This window comes from Bubalus kerabau, chromosome 14 (genome assembly GCF_029407905.1).
Source record: "Bubalus kerabau isolate K-KA32 ecotype Philippines breed swamp buffalo chromosome 14, PCC_UOA_SB_1v2, whole genome shotgun sequence".
Lineage (NCBI taxonomy): Eukaryota > Metazoa > Chordata > Mammalia > Artiodactyla > Bovidae > Bubalus > Bubalus kerabau.
The window spans coordinates 49,564,045-49,584,405 of NC_073637.1; the positions used below are offsets into that span (position 1 = coordinate 49,564,045).

The window sequence follows — 20,361 nt, forward strand, 5'->3', positions numbered from 1 at the left end:
TCTGTCCATGGGATTCTCCAGGCAAGAATATTGGAGTGGGTTGCTGTTTCCTTCTCCAGGTCAGCAACAGTAATTCCAATGAATATTCAGGGTTGATCTCCTTTAGGATTGACTGGTTTGATCTCCTTGCATTCCAAAGGACTCTCAAGAATCTTCTCCAGCACCAGAATTTGAAAGCATTGGTTCTTTGACACTCAGTTTTCTTCATGGTCCAAGTCTCACATATGTACATGACTACTAGAAAAACCATAACTTTTACTATATGGATCTTTGTTGGCAAAGTGGTGTCTCTGCTTTTTAATATGTTGTCTAGGTTTGTCATAAGCTTTCCTTCCAAGAAGCAAGCATCTTTTAATTTTGTGGTTGCAGTCTCCATCCGCAGTGATTTGGGAGCCCAGGAAAATAAAATCTGTCACTGTTTCTACTTTTTCTCCATCTGTTGGCCACTAAATGATGGGACCAGATGCCATGATCTTCATTTTTTGTATCTTGAGTATTAAACTACCTTTTTCACTCTCTTCTTTTATTCTCATCAAGAGGCTCTTCGCTTTCTGCCATTAGAGTGGTATCATCTGCATATCTGAGGTTGTTGATATTTCTCCCGGCAATCTTGATTCCAGCTTGTGATTCATCCAGGCCTGCATTTCACATGATGTACTCTGCATAGAAGTTAAATAAGCAGGGTGACAATATACAGCCTGACGTACTCCTTTCCCAGTTTTGAACCAATCCATTGTTCCATGTAAGGTTCTAACTGTTGCTTCTTGACTCACATACAGGTTTCTCAGGAGATAGGTAAGGTGGTCTGGTATTCCCATTTCTTTAAGAATTTTCCTCAGTTTGTTATGATCCATACAGTCAAAGGCTTTAACTTGTCAATGAAACAAAAATAGATATTTTTCTGGAATTCCCTTGATTTCTCTGTGATCCAATGAATGTTAGCAATTTAATCTCTGGTTCCTCTGCCTCTTCTATATCTAGTTCTGGAAGTTCTCAGTTCACATACTGCTGAAGCCTAGCTTGAAGGATCTTGAGCATAACCTTGCTAACATGTGAAATGAGTGCTCTTATGATAGTTTGAGGCATTGCCCTCCTTTGGGATTGGAATGAAAACTGACTTTTTCCAGTCCTGTGGAATTTGGCCTAAACAAATATATGTGTATATATATAGCTGACTCATTGTTGTACAGCAGAAACTAACACAACATTGCAAAGCAATTATACTCCAATTTTTTAAAATATTGATTCTTGTTTTTAATTATAGCTCTATAAGGTTAATGTTCCATGCTAAAGGCAAAAGTCATCATTCTGGAAAGCCTTCATTGAACCCAATTGTTTTCTAGTTAATGAATTAACACAATGAGCTAACTTATTGAGTTCCTAGGCATATATATATATATATATATATATATATATATATATATATATAATAATTTGTCCTTGATAATTCTCTAGAAATAGATTTCAATGTTAGTTGTTGGAAAGCTTAGGCTCAATATTTGACCTATTGCTTAAAAATACTCAAAAATTAATATTTCAAGTACTGATCTTACCCTGGTGTCAATTATTCACCTGGTTTTATTTCTCTTTGTCCCACTTTCTCATTTGTATCTTTATTTCTGCCTTTACATCACATATATCTTTGTAGGTTTCCATAAATAAGATAGATTATTATACATAAATAGAAGAGATTCGACTATATCTTGAATGAATGAGTGAATAAAATAAATGGCTGTATTTAGCTTTTCTTTCTTCTTTCCATCCTTCTTCCTTTATTTTGTGTTTCCTTTATTTTCCTTCCTAAGGATATTGAGGAAATCTTAAGGGTATTTATTATTTAAGATACCAGAGCCATAAAAAGTGGGAGCATAAATCAAAGGACAAAGTATAGAAGCATTAATATCCTCCACATTCTTTAAGACAAAAAATCAAGAGAGACATTTTCCTAACATTGAACTCTCATTAAAGATGTGAAATCTGCATTTCCCTCAGTTCAAGTGTGGTTGCTTCAATTTCTGTAAAATTCTTCTGGATTCTAACTATTTCAGTTTCTTAGCTAAGTAGACAGAAATTATGAGCACACATATATTATCCCAAAATACTTAGCCAATTATCTTAATGAACTTATAGAGTTGTTTTAAGAATAGCTGAGATATGACTAAATCCAAACATTCAGTATTCCTTACTATTGTGCTGTGTGTGGAAACCTGCCTGTAGACTTCTACAAAAAGGTATATTCCCCCTCCCACCCCATTTTAATATTGGGAAGAGTAAAGGGATTAGAAATAAGAGAGCTAGAATTCTTCTCTATCATAATAAGAAAGCATAATGTCCAAAAACAACAAAAGAAAGAGGCATTATTTTGAAAGTAAAAGAATTGACAGTGATTTCCTCTGGGATGGTATCAGGGCAGGGGTACCATTTCAGGTATAGGGCACTGAAAGTTTTTGAGTAAGGCTTTTAGACTTTACTGTTTTTATATATTATGTGCATGTATTATTATAATGAAAATTGAATTTTAAAATATTCTTTAATGGCTACCCTTGCTTTTAAGGATAAAGTCTGAAATCCAAAGGGAAGCTTGCAACATTTGTCATCATAAAGCCACCTCTCCTTACGACTCAAGCCATACTCGTCACATCTTACCCTTTCCTTCTAAGCTCCAGTTATACTCCTAAGCTCCAGGAGCCTCTTCACCTCCTCCTAGTGGATGATGACTTTGCTCACCCCTTGGCTTTCCATGAGCAGTTGCTTTTGCCAAAGACTGTGTTCCTCCTCTGCTCTCCCCAGTCGCCTCTTCTGGAAGCCTTCCCCTTCCTGTCTCACCCAGGTTAAGTGTGCTTCCCATTTACTCCCTCAGCACTCTAAATTCTCCCCTGTTACAACATTGATCACATTACACTATAGTATCTTAATGAATTATCTGCCCCCTCATCCAAGGTATAGACCCATGAGAGCTAGAACGCCTTCTTTCATGTTCTTTCTCCTATGCTTAGCACCAGCAAGATGTTCATTTCAGTGTTGATGTTCAACACATGCCTAGAATAGTGCCTGGCACCCAATAGGCATAACAATAAAGTTAAGTGAAAAAAGGAAGGGAAAGTGGAGGGAAGGAGTGAGAAAAAAAAAGAATATTTGGACTATTACATTCATGCCTGTCAATTGAACTGAAGGCCAAATTATAAAGTGCAAAGAATTTAAATTTTGTATTTTTCCTTTTTTTCTATTCTCTTCTTTAATTGTTCACTACAGATACTCTAAAGGTTAGTGTTTTCCTATCACCACCTAAAATAACCCACGCCAAAGAACTGGTGTCAGCATGGTTTCCAAGGGTGATTCCAAAAGCATCAGTTGGAGACAATATGCTTAACCCCAAGAATCTTAAAGATCATTTTGAGTTCAACCTCTGACTTTATAAATGAGGAAATTGAAGTCCAGAGACATCAACAGTTCACCAGATATCACACAGCAGGTTCAACTCAGAGCTGACTCCCATAGCTGGATTTTCTGACTTCCAGAATGGTACTTCCTCCTGGAGGTAATACTGGCCATTTAGAGAGAGTGACATCTTGGGAAGCAGGATGAGGATGATGTTCCCAAAGTCAAACAAGCTTTCTTGCTGCCCCTCAAATTTCAACAGCCTCAAGCAACATACCCCCAGAAAGATATTGTGGGTTTAATGAACATTTGGCTATGACAACAAGTGGTAAATTATACACCATAAAGAACTTGGTAAGCTGTAGGGTTCAGGGTAAACAATAAACCATCAAGTCATTGGTTGTGCTCTCAGTAACCCGACAATCTCACCTCGAAATCTTGAGGAATTTCTCTGCATGACGATTCCTAAATGAATCCTTTAGAAGTTTAAAGAGACGAGCATCCTTAATACCAATTCAGAAGCAATTTTTGTATAGACTTGATTTTGACTGGTTTTTATTCTTTGGACAGTTCGCTAAACTTCCCTGAAATAAAATTTTAAAGCTAACCAACAGTTTACTGTACTTTGCTGCCAGTTCACTCTTCAAACACGTTAGAAAATTATTTCATTCCAATTATTTCAACTGCTGAAAAATAAAATGGCTTCTCTGACAGAATCAGATAGGTGGCAGGTTCCATAGGCGTTTGGGTATCCCTCATGGAGTGTGTTAAAAGATAAACTGAGACATATTGAAACATTTTAAGAGTTTATTTGAGAAAAAATCAATTTGAAGCAGACAGAATCCAATCTTGCAGGTAGGAGCTTGACAAAATGAAAGACTTTTATAGCCAATAGGGAGTAGCAACAAGGAAGTTCTATTAGGCAAAAAAAAAAAAAAAAAAGTGGGTTGGTTATTGCAGGGTCACTTTCTTTTAGGGGATGGCAGGGTTCTATCAGACAAATTACTTGATTAGCGCTGATCACATGATTACTGGTTGACTGGTTTAAACTTCCATTTCTCAGAGGCCCTAAACTGTAATTGAGTTAAGTCTCAGTTTGATGGCATGGGGCTTAGCATAAGTTACTCCATTTTGAACCTGTTGTCTTTCTCTTAACAAGTGTGAGCATGTGGAAATATTTTCATTAGAACCTTTACTGCAGAATTCCAGAGTCTCCACAGCATTAGGGAGAGAGTCTCTCTCAGATGCATTTTACTCTGATATGCTTTGATTGGTCTCCTGTTGCATGAGGTGGGTCCTCATTACAGGCTTTTAAGCAACTAAATGATGCTTCTGGAATCCTCTGCATGTAGCTTCTGATATCTAAGGTTGCAGTCAGATAATACATCATCCTGAGCCTTCTCCCAGAAGGTTGTTGGGATTCAAGTGTGTCAGTTAGTGATCCTTCATTGTGTTCATGGAACTAAATACTTAAATAAAAGTGATGAATAATTCAGTTTTATCGATGTTGCTCTTCTACTAGAGATCAAGACTAGCCACAGGTAGGCAGTCTCAGGGCTGGCTCAGGACCTCACTAGTGGCATCAGAAACATTGCTTCTCTTCATCTTGCTGTCTTCCCATCCTCAAAGAGTCCAGGTACCTCCCACCTTGGTCACAGGGTCGCTGCTGCAGGGGCAGGCTTTTCCACCTCATGTGAGAGTGTCCTCAGCAAGGACATAAGGAGAAAGAGAGCTTACTCCTATTCCTCACTTTGTGGGAAGAGAAAATGGTGCTGTGAAGGTGAAAGTCGCTCAGTTGTGTCTGACTCTTTGTGACCCCATGGACTATATAGTCCATGGAAGAATGCTGGAGTGGGTAGCCTTTCCCTTCTCCAGGAGATCTTCCCAACCCAGGGATTGAACCCAGGTCTCCCGCATTGCAGGCAGATTCTTACCAGCTGAGCCACAGGGGAAGCCCGGTTCTCAGGAAAACCCCTGCAAATTTCCTTTATGTCTTATTATACAAAACTGGATTTCATAGCCATCTTAAGCTCCCAGAAGATCTGGGGAAAGTGAAACTGTCCTTCTCAGTCTCTCTTGGAATTGGGCACTTCCAGTAGACAAGAAGGATGAGCAGGATGTTTGTTAGGTGGGTGGTTAAAATAATAAACACTACTTGAGAGCATTCTAAACACTTCACATACCTTAATCCATGAGATCGCCACAAGTCCATCGGGTGGGTAGGTGTGACTATTATCACTTTACAGAGAAGAAGCAAACTGAACTTCAGCAGTAAAAGCACAATGAGGCATTGAAGAAGCCAAGATTTCCACCTCTGTCACCGGACTCCAGAGACTGCACTCCTAGCTACATATTACACCGCTCTCAGCCTGCTGCGTCCCCTCAGCAGGCAAGCTGCCAGGCTGCTTCCAAAATCTAACACATAAAAGGTCTGAGCAATGCTTGTCTCCTTGTGAAGTGCAAATGTGACATTTTCCCCTGGCTGCAGTCACAGTGCGGGTGAGAAGAGCAGAGAGGCATCTGAGAGTGACAAGAATTGCTTCCCGTTGTCATCAAGGCTGCCACAGCCAGGGTGTGATGGGGTCAAGGACCGGGAGAGTGCAACTCAGAGCCCAGGGCCAGTGATTAACAGCCAGCAGCTCGCCTCCCCTCCCCGACCCCAGCCACAGGTGTCAGGCAGTCTGGGTGAGTCAGAGGTAAGTGATGGAGGGTCCAGGTGCAAGCAGGCAGCATTGGAATAGAGTCTCCAAGTTAGAAAAGTGCTTTAGAGACCACTCCACTCTTCCTCTCATTTTCCAGTAAGTAAAGTCAAAGTCACTCAGTCTGTGTCCGACTCTTTGCAACCCCATAGACGGTAGCCCACCAGGCTCCTCCTCTGGCCATGGAATTCTCTAGGCCAGAACACTGGAGTGGGTAGCCTTTCCCTTCCTCCAGGGGATCTTCCCAACCCAGGGATCAAACCCAGGTCTCCTGCATTACAAGCAGATTCTTTACCATCTGAGCCACCGGGAAGCTCTCCAATGAGTAAAATGAGGCCCAAACAGAGTGTAGTGTGTTCAGATCACCCAGCTTGTCTATGTAGAATATAAGGCACAGAATGAGGGCTTTTTTCCAGGTGAAACAGAAAGAACTTAAGAGCATGTCCTCAAGGAAGTCTTCTTTGTCTGACCCTTGCAGAAAATATGCCTAGCACCTCATACAGGCTTCCATTACAGCTGAGCCACAAGGGAAACTTTTGGGAGGATCTCAAAAACCACACTACACCCAGCCCTGGACCAGAATCTTGACAGTTCCACTCACCTAGCCTCCTTGATACTCATCTCCTCCTCGATAAAATGGAAAAAGCAATAGTTCCAACCTCACAGTGTTGCTGGGATGACCAAGTTTTAAATGCACATGGCACTGTGTGCCAGGCAGATTCAGGGGTTGGTAAGTAGCAGTTACTGGTGACTTCATATCTCCCTCGGAGAAGGCAATGGCACCCCACTCCAGTACTCTTGCCTGGAAAATCCCATGGGCGGAGGAGCCTGGTAGGCTGCAGTCCATGGGGTCGCTAAGAGTCAGACATGACTGAGCAACTTCACTTTCACTTTTCACTTTCATGCATTGGAGAAGGAAATGGCAACCCACTCTAGTATTCTTGCCTGGAGAATCCCAGGGACGGGGGAGCCTGGTGGGCTGCCGTCTATGGGGTCACACAGAGTCGGACACAACTGAAGTGACTTAGCAGCAGCAGCAGAAGAGGCAACATCACAACAGAGAACAGGCGGCAGAACGTTAGAGAGTCACAGTGAAGACATGACGAAGAAAGAGGCACAGGGAAGGTCTGAGTCCAAAAGTGCAGCACGATCATGTAGAACTGAAGATGTAAAAGAAAGAAACACAGGAAGTGAAAGAGCCTTCACCACTCAGTCTCCCAAACCTGCTTCAAGGTTCTTTAACTTGAGCTCCTCAGGTTTTAAATAAGACAGATACTATTTTGACTTGGGGCTTCAGTGGCTCAGCAGTAAAGAACTTGCCTGCCAATGTAGGAGATGTGGGTTTGATCCCTGGGTCTGGAAGATACCCTGGAGAAGGAAATAGCATCCCACTCCAGTACTCTTAACCGGGAGATCCCATGGACAGAGGAGCCTGGTGGGCTACGGTCCATGGGGTTGCAAAGAACAGGCATGGCTTGGCAACTAAATGACAACAACCCATTTTGACTAGCTTCTTTTGACAGATCTAAAGAGATTAAAAGCAGTTTACTTTAGGTTATAAAGCCGGTAAGTGACAGAGCCAGGGCTAAATATCAAGGCCAGATGACTCCAAAATCATGGTCTACATGCATACCAATCATCATGGGATTAAATAAGCTAATACATACTGTTCCATTCCTGGAACAACACTGGGCACAGAAGAGGGTGGCCCAGTGTCATTGCTGGTTTCATTATCATTACATCCCAAGGGTCCCTCCTGCACTGGTCCCGGCACAGAAGGATGGTAGCAGTGTGTTCTTTAAGGAAGAGGTAGAAATTTGTAAGCCCCAGCATTCATCAGAGCCAAGACCCAGAAGCACTGATGATGCATGGCCCCCTGAGAAGCAGTACCTGGCTCGGGCTGCTATGAGTGGTCCGTGCCCATCTCTGAGTTACAGCACCTGGTCCAGGTGAAACAAGAGGTTGCCAGACGCAGAGGTAAGCAGAGTGGCATAGGTTCAACCTGAAACCTACCCATAGTTCTAATCTTCCCTTAACCTTCGTTAATGACACAGCCAAAGAGGCAGGAGAGGTGGCGACAATGAACGAGAGGAAGCAGCTGGCACCGGAGGGCCCTGTGCCAGGCTCAGGGCTGGGAGGAACTCCGGCAGTGATAACAGTGGTGAATACACCAAACTGATGGTTGCCTGATGGCCCGGCACCCTGCCAGGGCAGGGACCAGGGAGACGTCATTCTTGCAGTTATACGGGTGCAGGCTCAGCCATCCCAGGTTTACCCACAACAGACTCTGCCCAGGCTGGTGTTCCAGAAGCACCTGTTATAATAGCAGAAGCAGTCTGGCAAGCAACCAAATATGGATTCATCCAGGCCACCCGTAAAGGGATTTAATGCCTAACAACCTGTGCAAAGCTCCTAAGTGTCATAATTAATTTGGCACCTCTTCTCTGGTAGGTCCTAACCAGGTACCATAGAGTGAAAGCCTGTTCCCAACTAACATGGTTCCCCCTGTAATTAAAGCTGTGAGAAATCAGCATTTTGGAAAACCTTAACACCGTATTTCCCTCACTTAACTGTTTTTTCAGTTCTCGTCTTTGGCACTCTCTATCCACTACTGGGGTGAACATCTTATGTACTTTGACTTACCCAGTTACTGCTTCCCTGCTGCATCATTTAGGTTATAATTATTTTCTCATTTTCCCCTCCAGCTGGCAGGAGTTTGGTCCCTTCCACCTCGTATTTCTTTAAAATGTCACACAGTTGGTCTCACTTATTTAAACACTCTGAAAAGTGAGGAAGTGTAGCCATTGGAAGTGCATTCCCACATCCTGTAGAAAAGAGTCCCTGTTGTCTACGAGCAGCGAACAGAACCAGAATTCAGCAAACAATAAACAGCTGAGTGCAGTTGCAAAAATACATCTATATATGAACACAATCTGGCTTCTGCTACTTAAAAAAAAAAAAAAAGATGAAGGCTATGGTATGAGAGCAGAATTCACTTCATGAGGGGAAACAAAGCAAAAACATTTAATAGCAATAGTGTCCCATGTATTGAGTTCTCACTGTATCTCTTTGTGTCAGCTAATATCACAAGCCACCTCCTCTAATGAGGGCTTCAAAAAATAAGAGACTTTTGAAACAAAGAGTTTCTTTCTCTATTTCTCCATCTGTCATTCCTAAAAGATATGGTGATCCAAAGTTTATCACTGAAAGATAGAACAAAAAACTGGTGACCAAGAACTTTACAATAAATTGTGGACTTTTTATCTGACAATGTCAAAAACAATGCATCCATTTTCAGAAGTTCTCTTTTTTAGTTTCTTTTGATTCCCAACAGAGCACATTTAGTGGAATCAAATCATTCACATGAATGCTAACTAACATCAGTTTCTCTGCATTCTGTAAGGAATTGCACTTATAAAGTGAAGCATCCTGAATATCTGCTAAACACAAAATCTCAAGAATTTATAAATGTTAAGTTGTAAAATGTACTTTAGAATGACTGCTCCAATATCTGATTAGTCTCTTTTGAAGAACAGATCATGAGGAATTCCACTGCCTCTTTCTTCAGAATTTCTATAACTTTGATGAAGAAACATATATGAAACCTGTTTTACAAATGCAATTTAAGAAATCAGCCTGTATATTTGGAAGGCAGGAGCACATATGCAGAGTATCTCAAGAAATCCAGGGACTAGGTCTCAGGATATTGCTGACACCTCATTGACAATGTCCTGGAAGTTGAAACCTAGTGGTGCCTCAGTTTCACAGAGAGAAGAAATTAAGTACCAAAGAATTTAAGAATTCATTAATTAGATCAGATCAGATCAGATCACTCAGTCGTGTCTGACTCTTTGCGACCCCATGAATCGCAGCACACCAGGCCTCCCTGTCCATCACCAACTCCCGGAGTTCACTGAGACTCACGTCCATCGAGTCAGTGATGCCATCCAGCCATCTCATCCTCTGTCGTCCCCTTCTCCTCCTGCCCCCAATCCCTCCCAGCATCAGAGTCTTTTCCAATGAGTCAACTCTTCACATGAGATGGCAACCCAAAAAAGTTAAGGACAAACTAAAATTTGTTCAGAATATCCTCAAATCCTCACACACATAAAACTTGTATTTAAGAGAAAGACCACATCCATTCTGTTCTCCTTTGTCTTCCAGAACTAATTTTTATTGTTAATTAAATGTGCAAATGACCTGTTTTATAAATTCATTTTTACAGATGATTATTATGAATATGGCAACTATTTTTTAAATTAGCTTTATTTTTTGCATCCAGAAGGCAGCACTTTTAAGGCAGAGGTAGCTATTCTAATTCAATATGAGCCCTTTAACTCCTGAAAGCTTAATAACAAAAGAATTGTGTTAGTTAGGAATCTTTGGAATACAAGTCGTAAAACTCCAACTCAGTTGACTTGGCAAAAGGAGATTGTAATAGGAGGCTACGAGAGAATTTTCATGTATCCTAATGATAGCCAGGACTGGGGATTTAAACAGCTGGACCCCAAAGCCAAGGAAGAGCAGTTCTCTCTCCCCTTTTGGGCTCTTAGGGTTTCTCTTTCAATCTTCTGCAAAAAGCGCAACCTTCTCACTTGGTAGCCGCCAGCAGCTTCCAAGCCCCTCTGCCGCTTCCACCATCACCTTCTAAGACTCATCTGCTCCCTTACTTCTAGTTCAAAAGCTCCGGAGAACAATCTGACCAAACCGCCTTCATTCGCCTGACTATATCCAAGGTGGTGAGTCACCCTTAATGGAAGACTCTACCTGAAGGGTATGGTTGGAATCCAGGCAGAAGTAATTCTTCAAAAAAATGGGGGTGGGGTGGGGTGCGGAGGGAAGACTACTAAACAGCTGGCTGGGCAGACAAATGAAGTATAATCAAGTAGAACAAAAATTAATGAGACTCTAAGGAAAGTTCAGAAAATCAAGATAGCACAAGAGAAAATGCTGGAAATTGGCACTAAGACATTCTTCCGTACATTCTTCTCCTACACTTGATTTATTTTGGCTGTGCTGGATCTTCATTATTATGGTGGCTTTCTCTACCGGAGGCGAGAGGCTATAACACAGCGAGTTGCGGCACTCGGGCTGCTTGTTGCAGTGCCTTCTCTTATTGCGGAGCGTGGGCTCAGAGCGCGCAGGTTTCAGTAGTTGCAGTGCGTGGCTCAGAAGTTGCAGCTCGGCGCTTAGTTGCCCCACAGCATGTGGGATCTTCTAGGACCTGGGATCAAACCAGCATTGGCAGGCAGATTCTTATCCACTGGTCCAACAGGTAAGTCTCAGTACATTCTTTTACTTCTATGTCCCACACAAAACAATACATAACTTTAAAACTTGTCAACACACCATTTTCTCTCTCCCCTCTCATGGCACTGGCACTTCCCCATGGCCTAGAAGATTTTGGTCTAAAAATTGCCCCTAAAATCCTATGCTAAGCATCAATCATGTTACTGTTAGAACTGTTTCAGCGTTGTTTGCATTATTCTTAGGGTTCAAACCTTCATCTGTGCATTTACTCATTCCAGATCCTGAGCATTATCTTCAGAGCTCTGCGATTCTAATGCAGTTTCCATTTCGTCCTCTTTTTTCAGTTGTTGCATTTTCATGTTTAAATCCAGCAGAGTTCTGGCCAGCTGACGATTCTGGAAACGCATTTCCAGCTGAAAGTTAGAAAGAGAATAAGGGTTTTTATTAGCCTGAGATATGGATCAAATGAACCTGCTCTCTGCACACGAAAAATACAAGGATTTTGTAGGAAGGAAAATAAGACATCAAGAAAGATGTATTTCTCATCTTATTCTCCAGTTCTGACTATTTGGCCTGACTTTAAAACTGACTTTCTATACAACAAGGTAAAATCCAGATATACAAATAGCTTTCGAAATGGCCTTGCAATGAAAACAAAAATAGCTGATGCACAGAGCTCTCCATTTGAAAAATTCCTGTCCTTGGAAGGCTGTTTCCAAGCAATGGCATGTGATCTGCGAGGAAATCACTTATCTTTATGAGCTTTCTGAGCTCCAGGATAACTGCCCAGGGCCACCTGAGCTTTCAGGACCTGGGCCCATTTACTTGATTACTTGTCATTTCAAGTTCTTAGGATTTTAAACAGCCTCCCTGTTGAGCAAAACATTTAATGACCCCTTAGAGGCACATGTACAGTTATGTGTACTTATAGAATCTAACAATTTTCACTCTAGAGTGAAATCCGTTGTAGAGCAAGGTTGATTTATAACCTCCCTCCAATGGGAGTTTGTGAAGGTCCTCATGTATTAAAAGAAAAAGTAGATCTTTCGGGCAGTGTACCTAAGAGGCAGTCCAGCATAGTCTTTGCATTATAGTTGAAAACTAGTAACCAACTCTGCATATTTCTTCAGTTAGGGTCTTGTTTAATGCAGTTCAGGAGAACCCTGTTCTCTCTGCTGAAAACCCCACATCAACTCCCCATCAGAAATCACCCAAGGGTGACCCAGGACATTCCATCGGTAAAAAGCAAACATGGGTGGTCCCCTCCTAATTTGCAAAATAAAATCATTGGATGTAATTTCGTTCAGTTTTCCTCTGACGTATTTTTCATTCTTCAGCACTTGGAACCATTTCTCTAATTGCAAGAGTTTGCAGAATAAAGTAAATGAACATCCAGGAAACAGTGACCACACAACCACCAGCACAAGAAGCCCCTACACCCTGCCTACAGGAAGCTTCAGTTCTCCAGTGTGGCACAGAGGCCCTATAAACCTGCCCTGCTCTTCCAGCTTTATCTGCTGGCCCTCTCCACACAAGCACACACACACCCCCACCCCTGGGGCAGCTGGTCAGAAATCTCGACTGTCCTGGAATAAACACGTCATACTGAGCCACATCTTCTGCCCTTTCTGCCCCTTGCCACCCACTTCCCGTTAAGCCCAGCCAAATGCCAGCTCTTCTTAGAAGCCCTCTCTGTCTCACCTTATCTGTGCCTCCACAGCATTCTGTATGTGTCCCTCTCCTAGCACACAGCCTACACTAAACTGGTGATTTTGAGCACAAAGTCTGTTGCTATCCTTAATTGTGTCCTTAACCACGGGTGCACTGCCTGTGCATACAACATGTTGGGTTCTCTGTGTATTTTGTTTAAAGACTGAGTGAAGGAATAAATAAATGGATGAACTGATGAATACCCATCCTGTACTTTCATGCCAAGAATCAGTTAAATTATTGATAATGGCTTACCATCTAAGTTTAAAAAAAAAAAAGTACGTGTAACTCATAATTCTTTAGGAAATCTGAACACCAATGGTTCCTTAATTTTCTCTCTTCATGGATCCATTGAGAATCTAATGAAAGCTATTAACTCACTCTGGGGAAAGATGTGAATTTTACGTGCACACAAAGCCTGGCATACAATTTGAAGTATATAGAAACCCTGAAATTCACTCACAAGCTCCCAGAATTCAACCCATCCCATTAAGAAGACCAATTCAAACAACACGTAATAGCATAAATGACATCTCAAAAATAGCAACATGAAAATAAATGAAAACAAAAATAGCAACATGTCTGTAAATTAACTGAGCCTGTTCATCATTGTTCCTTACACAAATACCACCCTAACAAATAAGGTGTGGATGGGTGTCAAGTCCTACAGAAATCTGGCTAAGAGACCATTATCAGAAATGGCTTGTTCTAGCTAGTGGTGATAATGTTAAGGATCCACACTCTCTTGCTGCTTCTTCATGACTGGTCACATACAACGATGAAGTGGTGGCCAAGACAATGACCATGGTCTGTGTCTCGGGAACACAGCATCTGTGTGACAATCTCTGCCTCTTTCCAGCAAAACCCTTGATCTTTCATGCCTATGTATCTGCCATTTGAGGGGGCACAACCAAAAAACAGTAAAAGCCAGTCTGAATAGTGTCTATATTCTAGGCACTTCCTGTAACATTATCTTGTATAATACTTAGAGCCATTCTATGGGTTTATTATCTCCATTTTACAGATGAAACCTAAACTTGCTAATTAGCATTCCTAAGGTAACAGGAACAATAAGAGCAGAGACTGTAAATATTAATGCTGGGCTCTGAACCGTCACCTGTTTGAAATTTTATTTTCTGCTTTATCCCCACCCTGGTACATTACTTGCTTAAAACTCCTTCTGGTGGAGTGACTAGTTAGAAGCTAAAGTTCAACTGTCTCAGAGCTTCTTGAATATACTTTCTTCACCTGATTTAAATATGAGTCAGCTGAGGTGTGATGGGGTGACACCCCAGGTTAGCAGCAGAGGGTTGGTTCAGCCCGGTCTCAGCCATCCAGTTGGCATCCTGACCCACAGCATGCCCCTCCAGGCCATCTCTTCAAATAAGGGGTTTCACCCACCCACTGCTCAGGTGTTGGAAGAAAATCATGTTTCTTTGATAGTGAAGTGAAGTCGCTCAGTCATGTCTGCGACCCCATGGACAGTAGCCTACCAGGCTTTGGGTCCATGGGATTTTCCAGGCAAGAATACTGGAGTGGGCTGCCATTTCCTTCTCCAGGGGATCTTCCCAACCCAGGGATCGAAACCCGGGTCTCCTGCATTGCAGACAGACGCTTTACGTCTGAGCCACTATATAGCTGGGTCAAAATTAATACATTCTTTGTCAAATTCAAATTGTTAACACAGGTAAAATTAAATGAAAATTTAATGTACTACCTTCTTGCCCTTCTTAAAAATAGAAACAAGGTAAAGTTTTAAGTTTCAGACATTAACTGATGGTTGAATCAGTTCTAAAGTAGGTAGTGCTTATATTTTATTAGCATGCAATGCAAAAGAGTATAACTTTCCAAATCTCCACTATGCATATTCATAGTGATGGTGGTTTAGTCGCTAAGTTGTGCCCAACTCTTGGGACTCCATGGACTATGCAGCCTACCAGGCTCCTCTGTCCATGGGATTTCCCAGGCAAGAATACTGGAGTGGGTTGCCATTCCCATCTCCAAGGGATTTTCCCAACCCAGGGATTGAACCGGGTCTCCTGGGAAGATATCCTGGAGAAGGAAATGGCAACCCACTCCAGTACTCCTGCCTGGAGAATCCCAGGGACGGAGCCTGGTAGGCTACAGTCCATGGAGTCGCAAAGAGTAGGACACGACTGAGCGACTTCACTTCACTTCACTTCTTTCATTGCAGCTGTATTCTTTACCGCTGAACCACCAGATTCCCATGCATAATAATAGGTAGCACCATTTTAAAGCTTAAATTGCTCTTATTTCAAATTTTGCCTAACTCGAAAATGGTTTAAATTACAAAACAGTAACTATTTACCTACTGTTCTCCTGCCTAATGTTAAAAAGCTATAATTTTACAAAATTCCTTATTACCATTTCCTGTTTTCTGAATTCTTACCAAGGAGAAAGGTAATAGTAAAACTTGCAAAATAAAAGAAACATTTGCTAATGGACTCGCTCACCATGCCCTGAGTTTATTTCATTGAAATTTCCGCCCCGGCCCCTTGCATGCTCATACACTGCAAGTGCCCTAAAGGGAACTTTCTATTTGGTAGGAAAAAAAAAGAAAGAGAACAAGCTGAGGAGGAGTGGTTACGGGGGTCTTGGCTGTGTCACCAGTAGACTCAGCCCTCGCCGGAGACAGTCAGCCAGCACCTGGGCTCTGCAGAGCCGGTTCCCTCCCGGATGCTGCCTGGGAGGCAATAGCATCAGTGCCGTCAGGAACCCAGTTCGCCGGCGCTGCACGGCCTCACCGTCTGCCCGGGAAAAGCTGCCTTCGGCCTCCCCAGTCCTCGGTGGGGCACGTGCGCGGCATACAGCCGAGGGCCCCGGGCGAGGACCAAGGCGAGGTGGCCCCGAGAGCCCAACGCGGGCACGCTCACCAGCTCGGCGCGCAGCCCGGCCAGGGCGCTCTCCACGCGCGCCCGGCTCTGCGCCTCCCGCGCCGCCGCCTCTTCCCGCAAACGCCTGGAGCTGCCGCGCAGCACCGCCCGCTGGAAGGCGCGCACCAGCCGCCGCTTGAGCTCGTCCAGCCGCGGACCGGCGGCCTGGGCCTCCTCCGGGCCGTCCACGCCCCTGCCGCCTTCGAGGAAGCCTCGTGAGGGACGCAGGGTGGAGGACCGGAGCCCGGCCGCGTGGAGGATGCTGTGGGGGCCCCGGGAGGGCCCCTCTCTGCGGCGGCCGGAGTCCTCTAGGCCCATCTCAGAGGTGCCGGCTCCCAGGCTGCAGAGCTGTATGGCAAAGGGTTTCTTTCCAAGTGTGAGAATTAGAGCTGGTGACGGCGGGGGCGGGGAAACGCGTGGGACGGGGCTATCGCTTGCTCCTTAGAGGCGCTCCACTCCTACAGCCTCACGTCTGTCCTACCCTCCTTAGCAACCGAAGGAAGTATGTTCCCATGACCCCGAGAAGAGTTTTCAACTGGATCCCTTTTTCTCGCTCCTTGAGTGTCATTCCAAGGAGAGACTGAAGTCCACCCAGGTAGGTGAAAGTGAGGTCCGGATGGAACGTCTGAGACCCGGGTTGCTTTGATTGTTTAATATTTCAGAAGCCCTTTAAAATATTTTTCTCTGGCTTTCTACTGACGGCCAGGCATTGTGACAGGTGTTGAGGATATAAAGTTTAATTAGACCCCTTAGCCATCCCAGACATTCCTAAGACAGCCTAGTGGGAGAAGCTTGGCCCTATTGGCAAGTTAGAATAATCTTTCCACAATTCCAGGCTTGTGGGACCCCACAAGGCTTCCCTGGCGGCTTAGCTGGTAAAGAACCCACCTGCCAGTGTAGGTTGATCCCTGGGTCAGGAAGATCCCCTGGAGTAGGAAATGGCAACCCATTCCAGTGCCTGGGAAATTCCAAAGACGGAGGACCCTAGCAGGCTGCAGGCCATGGGGTCCCAAAGAGTCGGAAACAACTGAGTACACACACACTTGTTTCCACAAGCCCAACAATGTAGAAGACACTTAGTTTCTGAAACTCCATGTTCTTTTCTATACTTGAGACCATTCTGCCACTTTCACATTATGAAGGGGTTATAATGAAAAGTATACCTGGCGTGATGCGGTCCACGTGGTCGAAAAGAGTCTGATACAACTGAGCGACTGAACAACGGCAAAGTCCTTTACTCCAAAGTGTGTTATTTTCTAAATCCCAATTCAGTGTAATCATGTGCCAATACTACTTGTATATCCTCTTTCATTGAACGTAATCAGCTGCCTCTTTGGGGTCTAATGAAGAATTTATAAAAAGGAATAAACAATTAAAAGTTTTATGTGATCATAGAATGCAAATACCTCCCCCCCCACACACACACACAAAAGGGGCAGAAATATCTATATAGTACTCTCAGAATTAATCATTTAATAAAGATTTACAGGTTACCCACAATTCCCACAAACTGTTCCAAGTTCGTGATTGGCATTGAGGGCAGTAAGAGCTAACTGCTATTAGCATTTACTATGTGTCAGGCCCTACCCATTTTATCTTCACAGTAACCCTGTGAGAAAGGTACTCTTAGTTTCTCTGTTTCACAGGTGAGAAAACTAAGGCAGTTGTTAAGCTGTAAGTCTTCCCAGGTGGTACTAGTGGTAAAGAACCTGCCTGCCAAGGCAGATGTAAGAGACACGTTTTCGATCCCTGGGTTGGGAAGATTCCCTGGAGGAGGGCACTGCAGACCTCTCCAGTATTCTTGCCTGGAGAATCCCATGGACAGAGGAACCTGGGCTATGGTCTGTAGGGTCACAAACAGTCGGACACGACTGAATTGACTTAGTAAGGCAAAGATCACCAAACTAGTAAGTGGTAGGGCTGGGATTTGCACTGAAAAAGTCTAGCTTGTATTCTAAGCCACCGAGACACACCTTGGATACACACTACCTCCGAAAGAGGAAAGACATTGCTCAGTTTACATGTTGCATGACTGAATGTGAAAATTCCCTCTGCTCGTAAAATTCAACTCTACAGAAATGAATTAAGGCTATAACTGGATAAAGTGGAATGCAGGTTACTGCTTCTGCAGATAATCTGCCAATTTCAACACGTTTCAGTAGTTTACAACCTGAACATCCATATATCTATCATTGTATATTGTTCTATCAAGATTCTCTAGAAACATTTGAAGACGTGTTCTATTGGTGGAAATTATGAAAATCCATATGGTCTACTATGAACCAACTGAATATAAATTTAGAGATTTAGGGGTTTCTTTATTTTTGTGTAGTTTTTATTGCATGTATGTGATAGGTGATGAGGCTTAAAAACCAGCACCCGTCAACATGCAGTATAAATGTTTAAAATTAGTTTTCTGCCATAATTTTTCAATTCTGCTTCTAGATCATTTTCTTCAACAAGGATTTCAGCTAAGTTTGATTTAATTCAACAAATAGTGAATGGAGCATGTTCAGTTAAGCATTGTTTCATACGGGATAAAAAGGGGAATAAAACACAGTTTTTGTCCTCTAGAAGCTTAAAACCTGAAGGAACAAATGCATCCATTCATTCATCAGCAGTATTTATTCAGTATCTTATTATATACCAAGTATTAGAGTGTTCAAGCTGTGAAAGTAAATCAGTAAGACAAAATGGTGTTTTAGAAGGCTAGTTTTACCACAAATTAATAATTTTCTCCATAGATAGATATTTTTAAGTGTGGTGCATTTTGGCGCATTTTATTTTTTTTAATTTAAATTTATTTATTTTAATTGGAGGCTAATTACTTTACAATATTGTATTGGTTTTGCCATACATCAACATGAATCTGCCACGGGTGTACACATGTTCCCCATCCTGAACCCCCCTCCCACCTCCCTCCCCGTACCATCCCTCTGGGTCATCTCAGTGCACCAGCCTCAAGCATCCTGTATCCTGCATCGAACCTGGACTGGTGATTTGTTTCCTATATGATATTATACATGTTTCAATGCCATTCTCCTAAATCATCCCACCCTCCCTCTCCCACAGAGTCCAAAAGACTGTTCTATACATCTGTGTCTCTTTTGCTGTCTCGCATACAGGGTTATCGTTACCATCTTTCTAAATTCCATATATATGCGTTAGTATACTGTACTGGTGTTTTTCTTTCTGGCTTCACTCTGTATAATCGGCTCCAGTTTCATCCACCTCATTAGAACTGATTGAAATGTATTCTTTTTAATGGCTGAGTAATACTCCATTGTGTATATGTACCACTGCTTTCTTATCCATTCATCTGCTGATGGGCATCTAGGTTGCTTCCATGTCCTGGCTATTATAAACAGTGCTGCGATGAACATTGGGGTACATGTGTCTCTTTCCCTTCTGGTTTCCTCGGTGTGTATGCCCAGCAGTGGGATTGCTGGGTCATAAGGCAGTTCTATTTCCAGTTTTTTAAGGACTCTCCACACTGTTCTCCATAGTGGCTGTACTAGTTTGCATTCCCACCAACAGTGTAAGAGGGTTCCCTTTTCTCCACACCCTCTCCAGCATTTATTGCTTGTAGACTTTTGGATCGCAGCCATTCTGACAGGCGTGAAATGGTACCTCATTGTGGTTTTGATTTGCATTTCTCTAATAATGAATGATGTTGAGCATCTTTTCATGTGTTTGTTGGCCATCTGTATGTCTTCTTTGGAGAAATTTTTTTGATTGGGTTGTTTATTTTTCTGGAATTGAGCTGCAGGTGTTGCTTGTATATTTTTGAGATTAGTTGTTGGCGCATTTTAATGTTGAATTTTACAGTATTTTTTTCTTTTATACAAATAAAGTGAATTAAAGCATTGATAAATCAGAGTAAATATAGCATGCAGAGACATTTGAGTTAGGAGATGGATTATTCATTGCTGCATAACAAATTATCCCAAAATTTAGTGGTTAACAGCAACAATAAACATCATGCCTTATGGTTTCCGTGGGCAAGAATTTGGGAACAGCTTAGGTGACGATCTGGGACTTTCGTGATATTGCAGTCAACTGTCAGCCAGAACTATAGTCATCTAAAGTTGGGTGTGATTGGAGCTATAGGGACTACATGCAAGGTGGATCATTCACATAGCTGGCAGTTGGTGCTGGTGTTTGGTAGGAAGCCTCAGTTCCTCTCTTTAAAAAAAAAAAAAATTTGTTTATTTTTGGCTGTGCTAGGTGTTCGTTGCTGAGCGGGTTTTTTCTGTAGTTGTAGAGAGTGGAGACTACTCTCTAGGTGCGATGCAGTGGCCTCTCACAGTGGTGACCTCTCTTGTGGAGCATGGACTCTAGAGTGTGCAGGCTTCAGGAGTTGTGGCATATGGATCCAGCAGTTGTGGCTCTGGGGCTTAGTTGCTCCGAGTTATGTGGGATCTTCCTGG

At 42.8% G+C, this 20,361-nt stretch overlaps 2 protein-coding genes across 4 annotated transcripts in view; one reads left to right on the plus strand and one right to left on the minus strand.

Annotated features, from left to right (window-relative positions):
• Nucleotides 1–10,226: 10,226 nt before the first annotated feature.
• Nucleotides 10,227–18,698, minus strand: AARD (alanine and arginine rich domain containing protein). Of its 3 annotated transcripts, XR_008702269.1 has the most exons (3): nt 17,430–18,698; nt 17,095–17,271; nt 11,672–11,740 (listed from the first exon to the last, which is right to left on the minus strand). XR_008702269.1 is itself a non-coding variant. In XM_055546372.1 (2 exons), exons 1-2 carry the CDS (start codon nt 16,247–16,249, stop codon nt 11,597–11,599), a joined length of 462 nt encoding a protein of 153 aa, XP_055402347.1. In that variant the 5' UTR covers nt 16,250–16,398; the 3' UTR covers nt 10,227–11,596. The 3 variants fall into 3 exon arrangements, 1 of the variants encoding a protein (XP_055402347.1); XM_055546372.1 differs by lacking the exons at nt 17,095–17,271; nt 17,430–18,698 and adding an exon at nt 15,932–16,398 and having other exon boundaries at nt 10,227–11,740; XR_008702268.1 differs by lacking the exon at nt 17,430–18,698 and having other exon boundaries at nt 17,095–17,421.
• RAD21 (RAD21 cohesin complex component) overlaps nt 16,447–20,361 on the plus strand; it is an 88,232-nt gene continuing 84,317 nt past the window's right edge. Inside the window, exon 1 of the mRNA XM_055546369.1 lies at nt 16,447–16,526. The gene's annotated coding sequence lies outside the window, so the exon portion shown is untranslated. The remainder of the gene's footprint in view (nt 16,527–20,361) is intronic.